General features: G+C 40.6%; 1 protein-coding gene across 5 annotated transcripts in view; it reads right to left on the bottom strand.

Moving 5' to 3' along the window:
- TENM1 (teneurin transmembrane protein 1) overlaps positions 1 to 19,552 on the bottom strand; it is a 647,679-nt gene that overhangs the window by 122,048 nt on the left and 506,079 nt on the right. For all 5 annotated transcript variants that reach the window (XM_087727833.1, XM_087727832.1, XM_087727835.1 and 2 more), the window contains exons 12-13: positions 13,818 to 14,003; positions 2,851 to 2,997 (exon numbers count right to left, since the gene is read on the bottom strand). In XM_087727833.1, coding sequence (XP_087583959.1) covers positions 2,851 to 2,997; positions 13,818 to 14,003 — 333 coding nt within the window. The remainder of the gene's footprint in view (positions 1 to 2,850; positions 2,998 to 13,817; positions 14,004 to 19,552) is intronic.

Raw genomic sequence — 19,552 nt, 5'->3', positions numbered from 1 at the left:
CACAACACGCTTCTGCTTGGAGGCACAGATATGTCATACAGTCAGCGAGGGACAGAGAGAGTGACATGATCCTCGCTCAGAGCCCATATGCAGTTTATCCTTACGCGGCTGTTGGATTTAAGCTGCCTTGTTATTCCGTACCCCAAAGCTTTAATTAGAGAGTTGCAAACCACCCACACAGTTCTCCTCTAACAATTAATTGCTGGTGCTTCTTGATCCTTAGGTGGGCAGAAGAGAGAGAAAAGGGTGGGGTGGGGAGCCTGGAGCTCTTTGGCCATTTAGGAGGGGAAGAACAGGAACAGGCAAACCCCCGTGAAGTAAGGGGAACAGAGCAGAAGAGACAGAGGCAATCTTAATGCAAACGGTGAGCGGTGTAGGAGAAGCGGCATCTGCTGAGAATGTCACACATCACACGGCCGGTCCTGCTCAGCCTTGCCAATCTGGCACAGATGGGCAACACAAGCTGAAATCAGCTCTCCGTGGGGCCGCATCTGCTGAAGAGGCAGCCAGACAAAATGTGCCTTTCATGCGACATCTGTGATATGAAAAGGTGAAGGAAGCTCAGGGATCAAACAGTAAGGCTGTCAGTCTCTCAGAAAACAAACGGGAACCAAAGGTGTAGAGCAGGGCTGGCTGGGGGAATTCTAGGAGTTGAAGTCCACAGGTCTTAAAGTTGCCAAGGTTAGATACCCATGGAGTGGATCGTGAGATGCCCATTTAATTCATTCCTTAGTATCTTCCTGTGTCAGGTGTCACCAACCTTTCGGACCTCAGGGACACCTGAATTCATAATTTTAAATCCTGCGGACCACTAATATGATCTGCTTAATGACCGGCTGGGTGGGCGTGGCAAGGTGGTCATGTGACTGGGTGGGCATGGCCAACTTGACGTCACTCACATCAAGGGGCGCCTTGCCAGCCTCTACTCGCCACTCCTCACCTGCCCGCTCGGGCTCCTTAGGGCCCCAACAGGAAGCAGTTGTTTGAGCCAAGCAGCCACCATGAGAAAGAGTTGGCAAAACAGCTGGTTTAGTTAAATGGGATCTGACTGAGAAGGAGGTTCAGCAGAAGCACCTCACTGAGGACTTACCAGTATAGGCTTTCCAAGCAGAGGGAAGACTTGTGGGAGTTCAAGGCCAGAATAGAATAGGAAATAGAATAGAATAGGAATAGAATAGAATAACAGAGTTGGAAGGGACCTTGGAGGTTTTCTAGTCCAACCCCCTGCCTAGGCAGGAACCCTACACCACTTCAGACATCCAACAACTCATTAAACTCTTCCAGTGTTGGGGCATTCACAACTTCTGGAGGTAAGTTGTTCCACTGATTAATTGTTCTGTCAGGAAAAATCTATTTAGTTCTAGGTTGCTTCTCTCCTTGATTAGTTTCTACCCACTGATTCTTGTCCTTCCCTTAGGTGCTTTGGAAAACAGCTTGACTCCCTCTTCTTTGTAGCAGCCCCTGAGATATTGGAACACTGCTATCATGTTTAGTCTGGGGCATGTTCATGGCTGGCTTTGCTTGGAAACGACCCTCTGAACTCTTGTCCTGGGCTGTTCCTGTGAATTCTACCTGTAAACCCTGTAACTCTGACCATTGGACTGACTGACACACCTAATGGGAGGCTCCAAACCTCAGGTGGGATTTTGGCTTCTCTTTTTTGAAACTACCCAAAGCCTGTATTTCCGAGACTGTTTTGAGTTTGCCGTAGGTCAATTCCTTTGTTACCTACTTGGTCTTGAGCCAAATTACTGTTTTAATCTAGCAGCTGTGAGTGAGGTGAAAACCTGAAACAGAACTGCTTGGGGGGGACGACAAGATAAAGCTCTCTCTATACCTACATGGATGTGTGGGTCAATGGGGCAGCACAGCTTGTAAGTGGAGAATTACCTGTCATGTTGACATTGGGATACCAATAGCAATAGCACTTAGACTTACATATCGCTTCACAGTGCTTTTACAGCCCCTTCTAAGTGGTTTACAAAGTCAGCCTCTTGCCCTCAACAATCTGGGTCGTTTTACCGACCTCGAATGGATGGAAGGCTGAATCAACCTTGAGCTCATCAGGATCGAACTGCTGGCAGTCAGCAGAGTTAGCCTGCAATACTGCATCCTAACCACTGTGCCATCACGACTGTTATGCTGTGGTGGGATGTTGCAATTGCTGTAAATACATGCCAGTTGCCAGGACCCCATATTCTGATCATGTGACAATGAAGATATTGTGATGTTTCTAAGTGTAAGGACCAAATGTAAGTCACTTTTTTTGGGTGTTGTTTTAACTTTCGAAGTTACTAAAACAAATCATTTTAAGTCAAGGATGATTTATATTGTGCATATTGCTGTACCCTGCCTAGAGTCCATTGTAACTGCAACCCAATAGAAGATTCATTCATTTACAAAAATGACAGATACATTCTCGAGAATTTTCTGTGCCCATAGCTTCATCATTATCAATGTTAAAAATTGTGGTGGCGCAGTGGTCAGAATGTAGTTTTGCAGGCTAATTCTGCCCACAGCCAGCAGTTCAATCCTGACCAGCTCAAGATTGACTCAGCTTTCAATCCTTCCAAAAATGAGATTATTCATTGACAATATGCTGACTTTGTAAATCACTTAGAGAGGGCTGTAAAGCACTGTGAAGAGGCATATATGTCTAAGTGCTATTGCTATTATCAGTGTTATTTTCACACAGCATTAAGGTACTAAATGAACTCAAGGACTATCTGTGTTATACTATATTGCTGTATGTTGCTTAGAGTCCATTGAAACTGAAGCCCTATAGAAGATTCATTCATTCATTCATTCACAAGAATGGCATATACACTTGAGCAATAACTGTCTCTGTACCTCCATCATTATCGACGTTATCTTCACAAAGCATTTCCATAACAATATTGCAGCCCATTCCGCTCCAGCCCACTTGGCAGACACAGTGCCATCCATTTTGGTCAAGGGTGCACCTTCCATTTCCATAACACAGGCCTGGGCATCCATCTGCAAAGACACCACATAAAAAAAGCATCGTGCATTATAATCTTTCCTGCAAAACAATTCAACAGCAGGCAACGGGACTTTGCTTAAACAACTGCATTAGGTCCTCTCTTTGGATAAAGCGAAATTGCTATTCTTCAAGGCTCTTCATGAATTTTATATGCAAATGAAAAAGAAAAGCTTTCTGGAGCTTCCCATGCCATTAACTGTGCATTTATCCAGAATATGTCACAGGATTTTTTTTCTCTCTCTCTCCTAGTCATGGGTGACATTCAAATTGTTTCCCTACCAGTTCTGTGGGCATGGCTTGGCGATGGTATGGTCCTGTGACTGAGTGGGCATGACCAACTCGATGTCACTCACAGGCACGCCCACTCAGTCACATGACCCCACCACCAAGCCATGCCCACAGAACCCGGTAGGAAAAAAATGTGTGTATGAGCACGAGAAGGGCTCATAGTGAATGCTATAGCAGAGAGAATCCGAACTTTTCTCCCTCCATTCACAGTGGAGCTGCTGCTCCGTTTATGGTCTATCTTATACTCATTGCAGCCTGATTTTCAGTTCAAGAAGCTGCATGTAAACGGGCGTTGCTTGTAGTGTTCTGAAGCCCCATAATGATACTATATTGATTAGCATGTCTGAATGTTGACAATAAAATGTGAGTCAGCAGCTACATCTAAAAGCAAATAAAAATAAAATAAAACATGTACTTTAGCATTCCTACTGCACTCCTCAGTTCCTCATCATAGTAGACAGTATGTCTGAACACTCTTACCAATATTTTCTTACTAATGGCCAGTCATAAAACACCCATTTACTGGGTAAAGTTGTTCCTATCAGTTGCCCTAGAAAAGCCTCAAGGATTTCAGCTTAGTTTTGCTGTTTTTTCTCCTGTGTGAAATGGCAGATGATCTCCTCCTCCTCCTCCTCCTCCTCCTCCTCCTCCTCCTCCTCCTCCTCCTCCTCCTCCTCCTCCTCCTCCTCCTCCTCCTCCTCCTCCTCCTCCTCCTCCTCCCTGCTTATCCATGTGTTTTTGCTAGAGAGAATGTGCTCTGTGTGTTTCCTTTTTCTGACTTTTGATTCTGTCTTTTCTACAGTGTCTAGTGGGGTTTCTCTCTATGTGCCTGTTGATGGCCGATTTGTCAGAATGCCAAAGTTCCAGGAATTCTCTAGTGTTATGAATTAGTTTGGTTCTTGACTACATCTAGAACACTAAATCAAAAGACTTTGAATCAACTTGATAAAACCTCTTCATCTGTATTCTTTTTCATTTTGAATTATATACCATTCTATTTCTTATTACAACTGAAGTGGGCGGGGATTGCTATGAACATAAATGTCAAAAACTACTACTATTATTGTTATTTACTGGTCTGATATATATATATATATATATATATATATATATATATATATATATATATATATATATATATATATATGTGTGTGTGTGTGTGTGTGTGTGTGTGTGTGTGTGTGTGTGTGTGTGTGTGTGTGTGTGTTGATAAATAAATAAAGGGAGACTAGTATAGATCTATTTCAAGCTATTTAGCTCTCATCAGTATTGCATCTGTATTGCACAGGTTCGAATCCCAATAAGGGTATGGCTAGCTGATGAGAGCTAAATAGCTTGAAATAGATCTATACTAGTCTCCCTTTATTTATTTATCAGCACAAATACAACACATATGTAACAAAAAGGAAACAGTAAAAATATTGGGTTTCTGTCTGGATGGTCTCTTGTGACGAGCCGATGAACAGAGAACGGAAGCAGTGAACTTCCTCCCATATATATATATATAATAAAAATGCAAATCCACACAACAGCATTCCTAGATGAACACAATAATGGATCAAGCATAGCAGCATAAAAAAGGAAACAGTGGCCTGTTTCCTTTTTGTTAATTGTTAGTAAATTGTTAACAATTAATTGTTAAAAATTGAACAATTCAAAAAACCTCGGTCACAATTGTTTAAAAGTCATCTACTTTGCTTTCTTTCTTTCTTTTTTTAAAAAAGTAGAAGAATCAATTTAACTGTTCACAAAAAAATACATACCCACAATCCAATTTCAATTTCAACATCCAATTAATTTCAAAATATAGTACTCCTTCCAGAATTGTATGATAATAGTTTCAATCCGACAGATTCATAATTGCAACACACTAAAGCACAGAATAACTGGATATATGATTAATAGACTGCATTTCCGCCTCATAAATTTTGCTAGTGCATGCCTGATTATTGACAAAGGATATACCGTATACCAGCGGTGAGTTTCAAAATCTTTTAGAACCTCTTCTGTAGGTGTGGCCTGCTTTGTGGGAGTGGCCTGCCGGCCATGTGACTGGGTGGGCATGGCCAACTTGTAAAATGTGGTGAAAATCACTTAACAACGCTCTTGCTTAGCAACCAAAATGTTGGCTCAGGAACTCTGGAAGTGTGTAAGTCTTAAAGCTATCAAGTTACAAGACCCTTGCACCCCTAACCCTTTAGAAAAAAAAAACCAGGGGTGTTCAAACTTGACAGCTTTAAGACTTGTGGACTTCAACTCCCAGAATTCCTCCTCTCTTTCTTCATCTTGATGATGTGCAGATGGGCGGGGGGAGGGAGCTGGAACTGGTTCTAAACGGCACTGTAGATTTGTGGAACCTCTTCTATAGAAGAGGTTAGAGCTGGCAGGAACCCACCCCTGCTGTATACCCACGAGCAGTTTGTAAGGTCAATGATGGTGTTTATAAGAGGGGAACTGTAAACTTTATTTTGCAAGAGTGCTGTGTGTTGTTCTCACCATCCTACTAATGTGAGAAGCACCTGAGGCTTTATTTCGTATCTTCTGAACCTGAGAAACACCTTAGAATGAATAATTTATCTGGCAGCTCCTTTGGTTGTGACAATTTAAGTATACATTCTAAATGAGTTGTGAGTTCACACGGGCCCACAAAGTCAACCATGGGAGCAGATGAGAAATATATATATAGATGGCCTAATGGCTAAGAAGTTTGCCTAGGATGTAATATAGCCCAGGTTCAAATCCCAGTAAGGGTATGGCTAGCTGATGAGAGCTAAACAGCTTGAAATATATCTAGACTAGTCTCCCTTTATTTATTTATCAGCACAAATAAAAAAACACAAATATAACAAAGGCAACAGTAAAAATGTTGGGTTTCTGTCATGATGGACTCTTGTGACGAGCCGATAGACAGATGATGGAAGCAGTTAGCTTCCTCCCATAATTGGGGCTTACCAGGGGTTGTAAAAAAATCTTATATATATATATATATATATATATATATATATATATATATATATATGTGTGTGTGTGTGTGTGTGTGTGTGTGTGTGTGTGTGTGTGTGTGTGTGTGTGTGTGTGTGTGTGTGTGTGTGTATTTAGTGTCACAATCCTGGTATGCCCAAATATGGGAGGATCTTTCTCTGTCTATCGGCTCGTCACAAGAGACCATCCAGACAGAAAGCCAGTATTATTACTGTTACCTTTGTTACCTTTGTGTTGTATTTGAGCTGATAAATAAATAAAGGGAGACTAGTATAGATCTATTTCGAGCTATTTAGCTCTCATCAGCTAGCCATACCCTTACTAGGATTAGAACCTGTGCTGTATTACATATTTGGGCAGACCAGGGGTTGTGACACTAAATACATACCTATTTCACTGGCTCAGCTGATAAAGGAGGAGAAACTTGTGACTTAGTGGTTAACACAACTGCCTAATATGTAATACAGCACAGGTTCTAATCCCAGTAAGGGTATGGCTAGCTGATGAGAGCTAAATAGCTCGAAATAGATCTATACTAGTCTCCCTTTATTTATTTATCAGCTCAAATACAACACACACTCACACACACACATGGCTACATGGGAAGAAAACAACACATGATGGGTAATCAAAGCTCACCTTCTAAACTGCATTATTTTCAACTGTTCTAAAATTTCAACTCAGTTACAGTTTGGTGGAGGAAACAAATCTTACAATTTTTTCTTAAAGTTGGCAGTTAATGATGCCCAGATCTGTAGTGGTTGAAATGAATCAATGAGGTTTCTAACAAAATGAAATTCAACGTAGAGAAAAGTAAAGTCTTACACTTAGGCAAGAAAAAGTACACATACAGACTGGGTGAAACTAGGCTTAATAACAGTCACTGTGAGAGCATAAGATTAATCCCTTCATTAATTCTCCCTTTCTTTCATATTAATGTTCTGATTGGGTGACTGATTTTTAGAGGAACTCCATGGGGGGCACCATTACATTTCGACGTTTCCGATTACAAGTAGTCCCCGACTTACAACAGTTTGTTTAGTGACTGTTTGAAATTACAACGGCACTGAAAAAAGCATCTCCATGGTCAGATCAAAATTTGGACACTTGGCAACTGGCTCATATTTATGACGGTTGCAGTGTCCTTCTGATCATCAAAGCCAATGGGCAAGTCAGATTCAATTAACAAATGTTAATGAGGCAAAACTCACTTAACAAATGTTTTGCTTAACAACAGAAATCTTGGGCTCAATTGTAGTCATAAGTCAGGGACTAGCTGTATGGCTCCCTCTTCTACAACTGCTGATTTGTTAGTTAGTTCCCTAACAATAATGCCATTGCACATGGTACAACGAAATTAAATGCCGCCTTCAGTATATATTATAAATATAAAAATAAGAACACAAACACACATCCTAATTGAAATTCAAAACCCAATATTGCATTATACCATAGAATTCAATAGAGTTACTGTCCTGTGATATAAGATGTTTTTCAGCCTATTTGTCCTTGTTTTCATTATCCTGTACCGTCTGCCAGATGGTAATAGTTAAAAAAGAAAGGGTACCCAGGATGAGATGGATCTTTAAGAATGTTTTGAACTTTCTTAAGACAGCGGGAGCTATAAAGCTCTTCCAAAGAGGGGAGAGGGCAACCAATGATCTTCTGGGCAATGATGTTGACCCTCTGGAGCGCTGTCCTATCTGCCACTGTGCAATTGGCAAACTGGACACAGTTTGTGCAGTAAGTCAAAATACTCTCTATGGTGCAGTGGTAGAAGGTCATCAGCAGTTTTTCATTCAGTCGTTGTTTCCTGAGAAGTCTCAGGTCATATAATCTCTGCTGGGCCCTTTTGACCAGGGCTGCCATGTGAGCACCCCAGATCAGGTCCTCTTTTATGATAACACCCAGAAACTTAAAACTGCCCACTTGCTCCATTCGGTCTCTATTAGTAAGCAAGGGCTGGATGTCTGATCTATTCCTTCTATAGAAGCTCTGAAAAGGAGAGAGAGAAATACATCTTCCACCTGGCCTTTTCTTCCTTGCAGCTCTCACATTCATGGCTTCCTTCTAACAAGTCGTGACTGTAGCGTAGTAGGAAGTGGAATGACAGCCCACTACTTCAGTACATTTATGTACTGAAATGAAAATGAATAAACCTTTCTGTATTAATTTGCCATTCGGTTGATTGAGATTAAGAGCTTCTGCTGTGGTTTAAACAGGCTATTTATGATCTGTATGAATGGAAGCTACCATTAATCTAATCCTGTTACCTAAGTAGCCATTAGAATGGGTTTCCAGCGGAAACAATAAGTACAGTGTTTTTAATCATCATTGTTATCTGTCTAAGGGTGCTGTATTGTCAGTTTGAAATACAGACTGTGCTCCAGATATACAAGGCGTCCAATTCTTCTATAAGTCTGTGAATTATTAACCTTTTCTTTGTTTTGTACAGGCCTACTCAGAATGTAAGGGATGCGGTGGCTCAGTGGCTAAGAGGCTGAGCTTGTCGATCAGAAAGGTTGGCAGTTCGGTGGTTCAAATCCTGAGTGCTCCCTAACGGAGTGAGTTCCCGTTACTTGTCCCAGCTTCTGCCAACCTAGCAGTTCGAAAACATGTAAAAATGCAAGTAGAAAAATAGAGATCACCTTTGGTGGGAAGGTAACAGAGTTCTGTGTGCCTTCGGCGGAAACGGAAATGAGTACCACCCCCTAGAGTCGGGAACGACTAGCACATATATTGCGCCGCCCAGAGTCCCTAGGGAGTGGGTGGCATACAAATCCTATTAAAGTTGCAAAGTTGCAAAAATGTGTGAGAGGAACCTTTACCTTATCCAGAATGTACAAGTGTTGAGCAAAACAAAGATGACTCTGTGTAGGAGAAGGATAGGCAGAGCCTTGGGGGTGGAGTCAAGAGAGGAATCAGCCTGGAATCATTACATTCCCACAAACAGCCCAAGTCGAAACCCTCTTGAATTCCATTAATTCTTATCTAGAACCATTTTATTGCTGATCCCTGCCAGAAAACACTAGACAGCATCCTGCTTCTCATGAAGGAAATCATATTATATGGTTTTAAGTTTTTGTGCTTCTATCAGTACAAGGGAAAATTGAAGGTAAATGAGGTCCAGGCAGAAGAAAAACATTCTGGCTTCAAAAATCTAAGTGACTGGTTTGGGCAAAACTCAACAGCACTTTTTTGTTGCAGCTGTTGATAAAAACAGGATCACCAACATGATCGCCAACGTCTGATAATGGGTATGGCACAAGAAGAAGATGATCAGTACACCACTCACGAGTCACTCTCAGTTTGAGATGTATGGTACCCAAATTTGATTGTTTAAAATTGAACCAAGAAGATAAGGAGTGAAAGTGTAGGGCTTTTTTATGGAAATCCAGAAATTAAACCAAAAATTACCTCAAACTAAACTGAACAAACTCCATTCTCTTGATAAAATTCTGGTATGTAGCTGACACATTCTTATTATATTACAGAACCAAGTTTCCTGCATGCAATTAAAATATTTATGGACAAAAACACTTTGGGAACTCCTGAACAACGATTTGCCAAGACTTACTAGAACCGACTTGGGAGAAAGGTATTATTTTTCATTAAAATGTAACAATTGCATTTCCACAGCTAAGGAATGCGTTCTAAAAAGATCTGAGAATTTTAGATTTGTATTAGAAATATAATTAGAAATTAGCCTTGGGGATAAAGGAAACAAAGATAAATGAACACTTTTAATAACTTGGCTAATATTTAAATCCTATAAAGGCAGAGAACATAAGAATTAGTGTGTTTAAACTGTTTCATTTTCTTAAATTAATTTAAAGTGGATATATGTTTTTTAGCTATTCTCCTGATATTATTGTGTATAGACTCACTATATCAAAGCAGCTCACTTAAGCTGATCTGGAACAAAGCAAGACTACTCCATTTAATTTTCAGAATGTCTACTGAGGATTTTTTTTCTCTCCAAAAGTGAGCCAATAGGAGAGGAAAAAGATGAGACCAGGAGCTGCTTCCCCAAGCAAGGAAAAAACCGCAAGCAGGGAATCTGCATCCCACATCTTACCTGAGTAATTCCAGAGCAGGAGTCACGGATGACTAAATTCATAATTTTAAATTCTGCGGACGACTAATATGATCTGCCTAATGATTGGGTGAGTGGGCGTGGCAAGGAGGGCATGTGACTGGGTGGGCATGGTCAACTCGATGTCACTCACATCAAGGTTCGCTTTGCCAGCCTCTACTTGCCACTCCTTGCCTGCCCACCCAGCCTCCTTAGGGCACCAATAGGAAGCAGTTGTTGGAGCTAAGCAGCCACCATGAGAAAGAGTTGGCAAAACAGCTGGCTCAGTTCAAATTGAATCTGACTGAGAAGGAGACTAAGCAGAAACACCTCACTAAGGACTACAAGCATAGGCTTTCCAAGCAGAGGGAAGACCTGCGGGAATGCAAGACCAGGTACCGACGCCCGGAGGCTCAGAGGGCTGAGATGGTCAACCAGTCCCAGGCCATAATGCTGTCCCACTGGAACGAGATCCTCCGGCTCTTTCCCACCAGCAGCGCTTCCCTCCAGCCCTTGCCCAAATCCCTGCACCAGAAGCTGAAGCAGACCCCAAGTTGGAATTTCTGCCCCTCTCTGACCCACACAAAAAGACCCAGAAGGGGGAGACTCTCTGCACCAACACAAACATTCACTGCACATATCTGGCCCAGGGGCCATAGTTTGAGGACCTTTGATTTAATATAAACAATACAAATAACCAAAATTTTCTCGCAGACCACCAGTGGTCCACAGACCATCAGTTGGTGATCACTGCTCCAGAGCATCAATCAAATCTGTGAGAAAGGCAATAGGTTAAGATCCAGAGTGCCGAAAAATTTAGTAGGTTAAAAACCAAAGCTTCTGTGATCTTCTGAACCAATGCAATTCCTGTGGTTTAGGAGAGAGTCTTGAACTCTGAGATTGAAAGTTGGCCAGTGGAGGTGACCTTCTGTGGGAAGCAACATTCTGTGTCCTCTTGTGAGGAACTGCCAGAATCTTCATTGCATTGTTTGATTCACACTTTGCTTTCTCCTGAATCTTTTCTTGCATGAAACATTTTTACAGCTGATCTTTTGAACTGTTGCTAGAACTCTGCTTCACACCTGGCTGGTTGTTGTTTGGCTAGAAGAAAAACAATTTTCTGCAAATGCCACAGATTCTTGGTGGAGTGTAAGGGGAAACCTAGTTGCTGAAAGTTTCCTTTCTACGCTTTTTCATGAGCAGCTTCACCCATTAAACATTCTCTTTGCCACAATAACTAAGTGACAGAAGCTCTGCAGAAATTATTTTCTACAGGTACCTTCTTCTGACTTCTAAAGAAACAGATTTGCTCAACTTCTCTCCTTGTTTCATAGCCACCTCGCCTTATGGTTTGAATTCATGGGGATTTGATTTGGCTTTGGAAGTAAAAGCCAGCACCTTCCTCATCCACAATGATCAGACACATCTTTTATTCGCAGAAGTATAGACAGCTAAGAGAGGAAACAAATGTTTCCGAAAGAAACTGACTTACTAAACTTACAAGGAAACGGCAGAGACGATGATCAAGAACTCTTTTTCATGGTCCTCAAAACTGGAAGTAGAAATTATGGGTACAAGTTGCAGTGACCTACATTTTGTTAAATGATAAAGGAAAAACTTTTGGACTGTTAAGATCTGTACAGCAGTGCATCATTTTGTCTCTGGAGGCTGTGGGTTCTTTATCTCTGGAGGTTTATAAAAGGCTGAATTAGCCAACTTTGATGCTTTAATTGGTTTTCCTCTACACTGCAGAGAGTCAGACTAGAACATCTTTGAGGTCCTTTCCAACTCTGCAGTTCTGTGGTTCTTTATCTGAGGAATTTCCTCCTCTTCTCGGTTCCCCCTCACACATATGTGCTAGTCATTCCCAACTCTAGGGGATGGTGCTCATCTCGGTTTCAAAGCTGAAGGGCCAGCGCTTTCCGAAGAGGTCTCCGTGGTCATGTGGGCATGACCAAACACTGAAGATGCATGGAACACTGTTCCCTTCCCACCAAAAGTGGTTCCTATTTTTCTACTTGCATTTTTACGTGCTTTCGAACTGCTAGGTTGGCAGAAGCTGGGACAAGTAACAGGAGCTCACATGGTTACGGGGGATTCGAACCACCAAACTGCCAACCTTTCTGATGAACAAGCTCAGTGTCTTAGCCACTGAGCCACCGTCTCCTCCTCTCCTTAATGCCATGTTAGTTCCAGATACATAACGAGAAACTAAGCTGAGTTACAGTGCCATGCCCCCCCCCCCGCCAGAGAGACTCAGAAGAGGATCAAGAATTTCACACATCTTCTCCATTTCCCTCACCGGCCTTATTATCACTTCCAGACTCGCAAGCTGTTTGGGCTAGCACCCACCACATTATTTTCAGAAGGACATGGATATGAAATCAGGCAAAGTCCTTTCAAAGAACTAAGCCAATTCCTTTAGGGAATTGTGTCATCTACAACACAGCGTCAGCTTACATTAAGACTTCAGAGAGCTTCCTTCTCATGCGGTATTAAAGGCTGAACGGTCCAGCCAGCAAGACTTCAGGGAGTTGTCTATGGTCCTGACTTTGGTTAAAGCGCCTTAGTTTGATGTATGCCAAAGTGATTCAGTCTGATTACATCCACTGCTCCTTCTAGGCCGAAGGCCTGAGAGAATAGCTTGACAGCCATGAAATAATCATGCCCCATCTTGGAGAAGTCACACTGTCTGTTTAATTGCAACTCTGAAGCCTTTTTGCTTTCAACGTGGTAGAGTTTAGGGTTCTTGATCCAGAGTGCAAACCAGGCTGAATAGAGCTAAATGCATCACGTTTGCAATCATGAGTGGCTACTGGCTTGTTTTCGGGTACCGTATTTTTTGGAATATAAGAGGCACCTTCCCCCGCTCCTGAAGAGAGGGTGAAAATCTGGGTGCATTTTATACCCTGAATATAGCATTTTTGGCCTACCAAAACCCTGCCCCTTCATAAAAATGGATGTGCAGAGGGTTTGGGAGGCCTACAAAGTGCCCCTAGTGACTGGGGAGGGCAAAAACAAGTGGAAAATGGACCATTTTTGCTTCTTTTTGCTTCCCTAGCCCCCAGGAGCACTCTACAAGCCTCCTAAAGGCTATGCATGCCCCTTTTTTGGCAAAAATGTGCCCATTTTTGAAAAAAAAGGCCAATTTTTGTTTGTTTTTGCCCCTCGCCCACCTCCAGGAACACTCTACAAGCTTCCTAAAGGCTATGCATGTCCTTTTTTGGGGGCAAAAAGCGATGATGTTTTTGTGAAAAACGGGTTCTTTTTTTGCTCCTTTTTGCCCTTCCCCCAGGAGCACAATAAACAAGGTATGCAGAGGGTTTGGGAGGCCTGCAGAGTGCAAAAAAATTTACCTTTTCAAAATCTTGGTGCATCTTATACTCCGGTGCATCTTATAATCTGAAAAATACACTAATTTCCTTTCTTGAGGTATCCCAGTTTGGGTCAGGTACACGCATATCTCACCTATGGTACAATGGTCGCCTTCCCATCCAGGACTGCATTCACATTTTCCATCTTTGCACTTTCCATGCTCCGTGCAGTGAGAGTTGCACGTCCGTTCTTCGCAAGTGGGCCCAATCCAACCTTCTTCACACTGGCACGCTCCTTTCGCACAAACACCGTGGGCGCCGCAATCCAGTGTGCAGAGCTCTGTGAGAAAGAAAGACAAAACAGGAGATCCAGTTATTTAAATAACTATTAAAAAAAATGGGACTCTTTGGTGTAAGTAGTTAAGGTGCCAGCTTAGAAGCCAAGAGACTCTGAATTCTAATTCCATCTTAATACACTGGATGATTTGGGGCCAGTCCCTCTCTCACGGCCCACCTGTACAGGGTTACTGGTTTTTTTTTCCAAAAAGTTTTTTATTTTATTTTTGTTACATAATAAAAATTCTTTTTGTGAACTAAGTGTTGCCCGTATTTCCCCTTTAACATTTCCATAAACACATAATTCATTCTACATTATATTTCCCTTAATTCCAATGTTACCCGTATTACTTTTTTTCTCATATGTTCTAGGTTTTCATTTTTATTACATATATAAACAATATCATTTCCTCCTTCCCTTTAAAAATAAATCAAAGTTACCATTTCCTTTCCATCTATTTTCTATAAGCAACACATGTCTTCAAGTTCAATTTGTTATATGGCAATTATATAATTATTTTTATATAATATAATAAGCATTTAACATAATTATTTTACACATTTAAAAGTATTAGTATGGCTCACACACATTCTAATTTAACACATATTATTACTATGTTTATAATACTTCATTTCATTCTACTAGTTCATATCATTCTATTAGTCTCCTATTTCTAAATTTTCACTTCTCTTTTTCTTCTTTTTGTATGTCTTATATCTTTTCTTCTGATTTTTTTCTATCATTTTTCAATAGGTTGTTTGGATATCTCTCCCCCAAATTTCTATTTTCCATTTCACATTATTTCTCTCTTTATTTTTGGCTCATTTCTTTTTCAGCTACCATTTTCCTTTTTTCCTCTCCACTCTTTTTGTGCCTCTATACTGTTGATCTCACTAGTATTGTCCCATTGAGTTTTGTTTCCCATTTCTTTTTCTACCTTGTTAACTTCTTGCTCCTCTTTGTTACTTGTTCACCTCCTCTGACAAGGTTATTGAGGGGAAAATTGGAGGATGAAGGAATATTATGTATGTTTGCTACTTTGAGTTACTTATGAAGTATTGACATTGACTCTTTATTGATTAACCCTTGGGCCATATCAAAGTGCAAAGTTTCACAAAGTATTGCTAAATTTGATAAAAGCAATTTAAAATGGAATTTGATAAAATGCAACTTAAAATGAAATTGGAATAGAATACAATACTTTAAGATATAGGTAAAATATGATAAAATTATATTTCGGTGTCACCCTTGCAATCTATCCCAATTAGTCCTACATATGCAGATCTCAACCGAACCATTTTGCTTAAATACTGTGCTGTGTTAAATGTTATTTTCCGGTTCTGGCTGCACATAAGGTCAGTTATTTTGATATGGGGATCCCAATGGGTCCTTCGTTTGGTATATGGACCAAGGTACCTGTCTCCCACTCCCTTATACAAGCAACAATCCAATAGGATGTGAGCCAGGTCTCCCACCTCTGATGAAGTAATAAAGGGTGGGATAAAAATCTAATAAATACAATATTGAATAGGTTGTTTTCTTGGAATAAGAAAAACAAGTATAGGATGTTTTTGAAGTAGCTTCATTTAACCAGCCCTCTAGGAGGTCTACAGGTCAATTAAGACATGTATAGGATTCTCTGATAACATCAGATAACATCTTCCATAAGCAAATTATTATAGTTTATAATTCATACTTTGTAGCAAAAAAAATATCCTACTTTCTTAACATTTTCATTATGTTTTCCCCCTTTTCACCTGCCTCAAGGTAGCTGTTTTTCATCTAATAGACATTGGGATTCTCAGGAACAAAAATAATGTCACTATATTGAACTCTACACACCTCAGTCTTAAACACCTTTAAAGGAAACAATGTTAACACATTTTCATGTGCAGATAGTGAGAGAAGGAACAGAAATCACACATTCTGGACCTGACCTCGATCTCCGTTTAGTCAAGTGTTGATTAAATGCATATTGGAATTGTATATAAAAGTTGTTTCAGTAAATGGGAATTGAATCCTAACAGACAGACAAGATGAGATACACATTCAACCATCTATGGACACAATACAGCCAAAATCTAACTCCCAGGTTTCTAAAATCTAGGTGTAATTGAACTACTAAAACAAGAATGGTGGTAAATGCCAGTTATCCTAATCCCCAAGGAAATCAATTTGGTGTAATGGTTAAGGTACCATGCTAGAACCAGGAATCTGTGAGTTTTAGACATGAAAGCCAGCTGGGGGACTTTGAGCTAATCACTAGGAGATGGTGAGTTCTAGTCTCACCTTAGGCACCAAAGCCAAACTCTGAGCTAATCATCAGGAGATGGTGAGTTCTAATTCCACCTTAAGCACCAAAACCAGCTTTAGGTGACTTTCACTAGGTGATGGTGAGTTCTAGTCCCACTTTAGGCCTGAAAGCTGACTGGATTTCTTTGGGCCAGTACCTCTCAGTCCAACACACCTCAGAGGGATGTTATTGTGAGGAAGATAGGGAGAAAAAGGCATCTTGGGTATGTTTGCCACTTTGAATTATTTATATATATAAAAATAAAGGCGGGGTGAAAAGTTATCTAAAAAAAAAATAAAGATTCACTTAAAAGATTTGCAGGTCCTTTTCAGAGAAACATATCCTGGAGAAAAATCAGTGGGATACAAAATCCCTATTACAATTTAAAAGGTGAAGCATAAATGTATCCTTTAGGTTAAAAAACAAATCTGTTTTCGCCAACTTCCTTGCTGGTGTTAAGTCTAGTCGCTGATGCTGAAATTTAATTTATTTTGCCTCTGGGAGGCCTACTCGGATCCCACCATGTAGGGTTCCTGCCAGTGTTATTAGCATAGTAGGAAGCTTTAATTGGTTGAATGATTGATTATTCCATTAAAACTTTACAGTGATTAATCAATAGGGGGCAATTTGGTCTGGATGTTTGTGAATTAAGGGCCCTCCTGTTTTACTTTGGAGGCCATTCTTCTTTGTTACTTAAAAGGCAACAAGCTAAAATGTTTTAAAGACAACCTTTCCTTTAAAAAAGAAGCATTGCCCACTTTTTAGGTTGTCCATTATCTGAAAGAGGTGAATAAAGCTGTAGCCTGGGGTAGGTTATATTTTTAACAGATTAACAGAGTTGGAGGGACTTTGCAGGACATCTAGTCCAACCCCCCACTCAAGCAGGAGACACTACACCATTTCTAACAGATGCTAGTCCAATCTCTTCTTGAAAGCCTCCAGTGATGAAGCTCCCCCAAATTTCTGAAGGCAACTTCTGTTCCATTGTTTTATTGTTCTCACTGTCAGAAAATGTCTCTGGGTATTTCCAGGATAAATCTCTCCTTGATCAGTTTCCATCAATTATTCCTTGTCAGGCCTATAGGTGCCTTGGAAAATAGTGTGACCCCCCTTCCTCTCTCTGGAAGCCCCTCAAATATTGGAAGACTGCTATCATGTCTCCCCTGGTCCTTCTCTTCACTAGATTAGCCATGCCCAGTTCCTGTAACTGTTCTTCGTATGTTTTGGTCTCCAGTCCCCTAATCATCCTTGTTGCTCTTCTCTGCATTAGAGTCTCAACATATTTTTTATAGTGTGGTGACCAAAACTGGATGCAGTACTCTAGGTGTGGTCTTACTAGGGCTTTATAGAATGGTATTAGTACCTCACTTGATCTTGATTGTTTACCTTTGTTAATGCAACTTGGGATTGCATTGGCTTTTCTGGCTGCTGCTGCACACTGCTGGCTCATATTTAGCTGGTTGTCCACTAAGACGCCAAGATCCCTCTCACAGTCAATGCTATTAAGCCTGGTTTCACCCAGTTTATATGTCTACTTTTGGTTTTTCTCTTTGGTTTAAACCAATCAAGTTGCTGCACTAAAACTTCTCCTGATGGGGCTGAGTCAGTGAATCCAATATTTTAATCAGGGAGAGCAAATGTTTCGTTGATTAACCAGCTGATTAAAGCTTAATGCATGCAATGTTAAATATAAAGTAAACAACTCTAAACAAGCTTCACAGCACAACTCCGCTTCATTTCCAGTAATTATCAGGTTTTTTAAAAACCTTTAAATTGTCAGAAAACTATGTTCAGATACAGCTGTAAACCACATGCTAAAATAACAACATCTGTTAGTTTTCGAGAGGCAGTTTCTAGGAACTTTCTCCTTCTCATCAAAAAGGAGATCACAATTATATATTTTTTTCATTTACATGAGCAAAAACTCATATACATACCCCTTTGTTGTTAGATGTTTCAACAAAACCTGTTATCGGGTGCAGTTTTTTAACAGGCAGCTCAATTGCAATGCAAATGGAAAGTGATAATGATATTTAAGACACTGACAGTTGTAACTTTCACTGGGGTTCATTTGGATTTTAGGGATCATAAGCAGCAATATTAATTCAAATTGAGAAATATTTGATGTTTCAGAACAGAATAGTCCAACCAGAATAGTCCTCTTCTAGACCAGGGATCGCCAACCTTTCGGACCTCAGGGACCACTGAATTCATAATTTTAAATCCCACGGATCACCAATATGATTTTATTAAAAAAAAGATAAATAGTATTTAGTGCAATATAAAAAATGCAAATAAATTTTCTGCGGACCACCAACATTTTCTCATGGACCACCAATGATCCACAGATCACCGCTTGTGGCTTTTCTAGACCAATCCCCTGCTCAAGCAGGAGAATCAAAACCATTTCAGAAAAGTGACTGTCCAGTCTCTTCTTAAAAACCTCCAGTGTTGGAGCATCCACAACTTCTGGAGGCAAATTGTTCCACTGACAAATTGTTCAGTCGGGAAATTTCTCCTTAGTTTTAGGTTGCTTCTCTCCTTGATTAGTTTCCATCCATTGGTTCTTGTTTTAGCTTCAGGTGCTTTGGAGAACAGGTTGACCCCGCCCCCCTTTATCTTTGTGGCAGCCCCTGAGATATTGGAACACTGCTGTCAAGTCACCCGTAGTCCTTCTTTTCATTAAACTAGACATACCCAGTTCCTGCAACCGTTCTTTGTATATTTTAGTCTCCAGTCTCCTAATCATCTTTGTTGCTCTTCTGTGCACTGTTTCTAGAGTCTCCACACCTTTTTTTACATCATGGCGACCAAAACTGGATGGCATATTCCAAGTGTGTCCTTACCAAGGCCTTATAAAGTGGTATTAACACTTCACGTGATCTTGATTCTATTCCTCTGTTTATGCAGCCTAGAACTGTGTTGGCTTTTTGGGCAGCTGCTGCCCATGGCTGGCTCATATTTAAATAGTTGTCCACTAGGACTCCAAAATCCGTCATGTCATTTCAGAACTACATTGATATGATGCACTGTACAGCTAGTCCTCAACTTACAATCATTTATTTAGTCACCTTTTGAAGTTGAACAGCACTGAAAAACGTAATTTACAACTAGTCTTTGCACTCACAACCATAGCAATATCCCCATGGTCACATGATAAAAATGCAGGTGCTTGGCAACTGACATGCTTTTACAATGCTTGCAGTGTCTTGGGGTCATGTGAGTTTCTGACAAGTAAAATCAATGGGAGGAAAGTCAG

The sequence above is a fragment of the Thamnophis sirtalis genome, unplaced genomic scaffold (genome assembly GCF_051295495.1).
Source record: "Thamnophis sirtalis isolate CommonGarterSnake01/CBP01778 unplaced genomic scaffold, rThaSir2_p1.2 scaffold_13, whole genome shotgun sequence".
NCBI classification, from domain to species: domain Eukaryota; kingdom Metazoa; phylum Chordata; class Lepidosauria; order Squamata; family Natricidae; genus Thamnophis; species Thamnophis sirtalis.
Note: the sequence above shows the minus strand (reverse complement) of the source record. Positions and strands in the feature narration are given on the sequence as shown.